This window comes from Diospyros lotus, chromosome 15 (assembly GCF_014633365.1).
Source record: "Diospyros lotus cultivar Yz01 chromosome 15, ASM1463336v1, whole genome shotgun sequence".
NCBI lineage: Eukaryota > Viridiplantae > Streptophyta > Magnoliopsida > Ericales > Ebenaceae > Diospyros > Diospyros lotus.
In genome coordinates, this window is record NC_068352.1 from 23,818,194 (window position 1) to 23,822,516 (window position 4,323).

Consider the following 4,323-nt stretch of genomic DNA (forward strand, 5'->3'; position numbering starts at 1 on the left):
TAAATAATAAATATATTATAAAATATTGTTTAAAATAAAAGTATGAGTTGAGAGAGGTTAGTTTAAATTAAAATTTTATTAGTCTCAACCCAACAAACCCCAAACGAGACTAAAGTTTTTCAAAAATGTCTAAACCAACCCAATTCAAATTAAAACCAAACCAAACCAGTTGTTGGTTTGGGTTTTGAGGAGCTCTACCCTAAAAAAAGTTCACTATCTCTCATGGAGATTGTGGAAAAACCATTCTATGATGAATAAGTTACATGCAAATTGGACCCTTGCAATCGCGATAATTGGGGGGGTTCAGGTAAAGAAAAGAGATGATTGCTACTAAGAATGAATGGCTCAAACAGGTGAAAGGTTATATAAGTAGCAAAACACAAGCTAACATCTAAGCTATGGCAGGCAACATCATCACATGATCGATCCATGCCTTCTAAATCAACTGATTCTTGCTCTTACATTGCAAATTTGCTTTCTTCAGAGCCCTGAACTTGGCTGCTAACTGATCGTAGTCCGGCAGCTTGGGGTGCACGTGGCGACAAGCTGCTGGTCCATTGCTAACTGATTGAATAGGGAATGAATTCGATCGCATAATGCTGTCAGTGCCGCCGTTGATTTGTCTTTGAGGCGGCAGAGTCATGGCCCTCAAATATGGCGGACGTGGAACTCGACATTGTCCATGATCTGACCGCTCTGTTTCTCCGAGCCACTGGCAATGTCTGACAACCTTTTCGACGTCATCTTTGTTGAGAGGAGTTGTCAGCCTGCAGTTCTGGCTTTCTCCGTCATCCCTGTCGTCGCCGGTGCAGAAATAACAGGGATGCTCCAGGCTGCATTCATGGACAACTCTGCTGCTGTGTAGTGAAATCTTCTTCGGATGCTTTCTATGGCGGTTTCGTGAATTGCCATTGGACTGGCCGTAGTAAGTTGTGGATTCCACATCCTTCACGCCTCCAATTTCCCGAGAAACTGATCTTCTCCTCCGTCTCTTTCCCGAGAAATTGATCTTCTCATCGACAACCGGTGATCTGAACATGAACAGTCTCTGGTCCTGGCAGCTTTGGTCTTTGTTCATGTTGGACTTGAACTCCTCTATGTCGTCTAGATACACCATTTCCTTTGGCAACTCCGATGAAGCCTCCGGCGAAGTCTCGGCAGCCGGAATTTTGAACTCGAATGGAGATTTCTTCTTCTGGGTATTCTTCTTCGCTCCCCCTTCTTTCTTCCTCCCCAGCGACAACTCCACCGAGCCAGCGGAGGAAGAATCCATGAACTCAATCTTCCCTTCTGCCTCCATGAGATTGAAAGCAGGCAGTTTAGAGTCCTCAAATTTGTTCGTCTGTTCACAGAACATTGAACATCAATTATGTTTTGGAATCATGATTTTTGGTCCTATTTGTTGGTCTGAATTAGCCAAAATGTCTAACATGCTCCTGCATTGGTTTTAACTATTGATTACCTGTTTTTCTTGTTGCAGAGCAGGCCAGTACTCAATTGCCAGAGGCCTCGTCTGAATGCAACTCCGGGCAATTTCATCCACCAACCAGTACTTCACATCATTCGAAACCGATTTCACGGAGAGATTCTCTTTCATCTGTAGTTAATGATCAAAATTGTGAATTCTAATCTGCAAAACAGAAAATGCAGATCAAGTTTTCGAAATTAAGATTGATAATTAACCTGGAGGTTCACAAGGTTCCCGGGAAGCAATTCCAAAGCAACAACGGCGAACCTCTGGCCGTATCTCTCCCCGAAGAGCTTCCGAATTTCCCGGAGCTCGGGAAGATCGGCGCATCTCGCCGATGCGTATACGAGCGTCGACACTGCCTCGTTGATGTCATTAGGACAGTCCCTAAAGCCATTAATGCAATGGTTGATTCAAGAAGAAGAAGATGAAGCAGGTAATAGAACTTTCTTTGGGACGAGAGCCGTATGAGAAAATATTCATGTAATTGTAGTACTACGTTGTCATGTATAATTATATGCTACCGGTAACCTTCATTCAGATTATCACAAGTATATAGCAATTAGCGGTGTGTTATAGAGTTGCCTTTATTCAAGTATGTAGCAATTAGTGGTGTGTTATAGAGTTGCCTTTATATATGCACGATCTGAACTGATGTGGTATCACAGTTACATTAAATATTTATATTTTTTCAAGTCGTACTCACGTGCCTGTGTTTGCGAATGTAGGAAAGGTGAATGACAATGAATTCGCAGAAATGATCCAGAAGATCATACACGGCCACCATGCTTTCGTCCAGGAAGATTTGTTCTACCTGAAAAATTTACAAGGAGGAAGGATGTGATCACAAAACTACGTACTTTCTCCAAGAGATCCAAAACTGAACTTGTGTGCAGATTAATTACCCGATCAAAAGCAGCTTGCTCGTGGCCATGTCGGAGAAGCTGAGCCACATCCTCTCTCAACTGTCTCGCAATCGCGCATCTCTTGTTCTTGAGCAGCTTCAGGCGGCACTGCACCCGCCGGACCAGTTTCTTGCTGCCGGAGAAGAAAAGAAAAGAAAAGGCCGTGAGCGTGGTTTGATCAGACAGGATCAGACCCTGTTATTACCTTCGATTTAGAGAATGGAGGTTTACCATTTGGAGGCTTTTCTCCAACCAAACAAGGTGCCAAACATGTCTCTGCAAACTTCCAGGCGCGCGGCTCCTTAGCTAATTAAATGCGGCGGCGGCGGCGGGATTTGGTGTGGCATGTGGGTTAGAATGGAGCTGGTGAGGAGAGGAAGATGAAGATGGAGACGATGATGAAGTGAAGCACTAATGGCAGTTGAGTTGAGTTGAATTGGGTGGTTTGTTTTGAATAGGAGAAGTGGGTTGGAAATATAGGAGAGTGAGTCCATATAGTTAGTTATTTGTTCCTTTTTAAAACTGCCCCCCCACCACCTTACTCTCTCGTCTTGTGGATTTAAAATTAGTAACTTCTTTTTCCAATTTCTAAATAGTAGTACGTAGTATCTTAGTTTTAAGAAACCACGAAAAAATGTACCGGTTGGTCTCAGAGTTTAGGGGCACAAATATAAAAATAAGAACATTTTCAGAATTATAATTTTTAACTAAAATATAATAAAAACACAAAATTAGAAGATACAGTTTCCTTATTCTAGGAAATCATATTTTAGTTGATTATATTACATATTGTTAGGGATTTGATTCAGTTTATTTTATATTCTTTGTTTCCTAATTTGGGTAGGCTTAATTATAGGAAATTAGATTTAGACAATTTCTTACTTTAGAGATTAGTTTCCTGTTCTATCTTCTATCTACCAACTGTGTATATTCAGAGAATGCTACCTTAAAGAGAATAGATTGGATTACTTACTAGTTCATTTTTGAGTGAAAATCGTAATCCATTCCATGCCCTTGTTATTGCATTAACCCCGGCTGGGCCAAGTTATCAACAGCTTATGAATGAATATCCATTGGCCTATAAGGGTAGGTAGAGATGGCATTTTTAGCCATCTGGATATATATATCTAACAAATTGAGTCTATTTAGAGGGGAGGGCATGGATCAAAAAGAAAATTATGTTTAAGTTCGACGACTACGAGAATGAATAAAAAAAAAAAGAAAATTAGAAAAACTGAAACCATAGATTAAGATAAAGGTGTAAAAAATTCTGAGTTTACGAGGTGACTTTTATCAGGCTTACGAGCTACGAGTGAGGGATGGATCCTTAAAACACACGCATCCGCATCTATGCCTTTTTTCTCTGTTTCTTGTCGGCTTACAAGACTGCGTGGTTGTCAAGTTGGTGGTGGACTCTCTCTCAGTCTCTCTCTCGAGAAAGAGTATTTTGGCTGGTGACCTAATACCGACGATCATGGCAGGCCACGCGACAGACATAGGATAGGGTCTTCACCTTTGGGTCCACAATGCCACAAACAAGCAGAAAAAAGACTTCAATCATTCGGCCCAACTTCTGGAGCTAATAACACATTATCCTCGACAATTGGGCATTAAAAAGTACACATATTTCTCCCTCCATAATCAGAGCAGGGGAAAAACCCAGGAGCGTTACAATCAACCCACAGCTGTAAAATTGTAGATTCTCAAGTAGGGGTGACAATTCGGGACACCAACCAGAACCAACACCAAATTAACGGATTTGGTTCCAAGTGTAGTAGTGTACTCATTTTACGAGAGGCTTTGAAGATTTAAGCACCAAGTTCGTTTGGCTTCAGAAGTCAACAAAATTCAGTTCAAGACAAGAAAGTTTCGACCCATTCGCATGCCTACTATCAGTCATAAATGGAAGCAAAACCAGCCTCACTTACTTCGCAACACCGCTGTGCTCAT

At 41.5% G+C, this 4,323-nt stretch overlaps 1 protein-coding gene across 1 annotated transcript; it reads right to left on the minus strand.

Moving 5' to 3' along the window:
- Window positions 1-301: 301 nt before the first annotated feature.
- Window positions 302-2,855, minus strand: LOC127792346 (uncharacterized). The gene is made up of 6 exons (XM_052322813.1): window positions 2,605-2,855; window positions 2,374-2,506; window positions 2,179-2,282; window positions 1,684-1,855; window positions 1,463-1,597; window positions 302-1,342 (listed from the first exon to the last, which is right to left on the minus strand). Exons 1-6 carry the CDS (start codon window positions 2,643-2,645, stop codon window positions 437-439), a joined length of 1,491 nt encoding a protein of 496 aa, XP_052178773.1. The 5' UTR covers window positions 2,646-2,855; the 3' UTR covers window positions 302-436.
- Window positions 2,856-4,323: the final 1,468 nt, after the last annotated feature.

Bases quoted from the DNA above. Each gene is read 5' to 3' on its own strand.
- LOC127792346 (XM_052322813.1), bottom strand. From the start codon at position 2,645: ATGTTTGGCACCTTGTTTGGTTGGAGAAAAGCCTCCAAATG. The intron at 1,856-2,178 runs GCACGTGAGTAC...TAATGGCTTTAG, and splicing joins TCCTACATTCGCAAACACAG to GGACTGTCCTAATGACATCA. The intron at 1,598-1,683 runs GTTAATTATCAA...CATTAACTACAG, and splicing joins GGAACCTTGTGAACCTCCAG to ATGAAAGAGAATCTCTCCGT.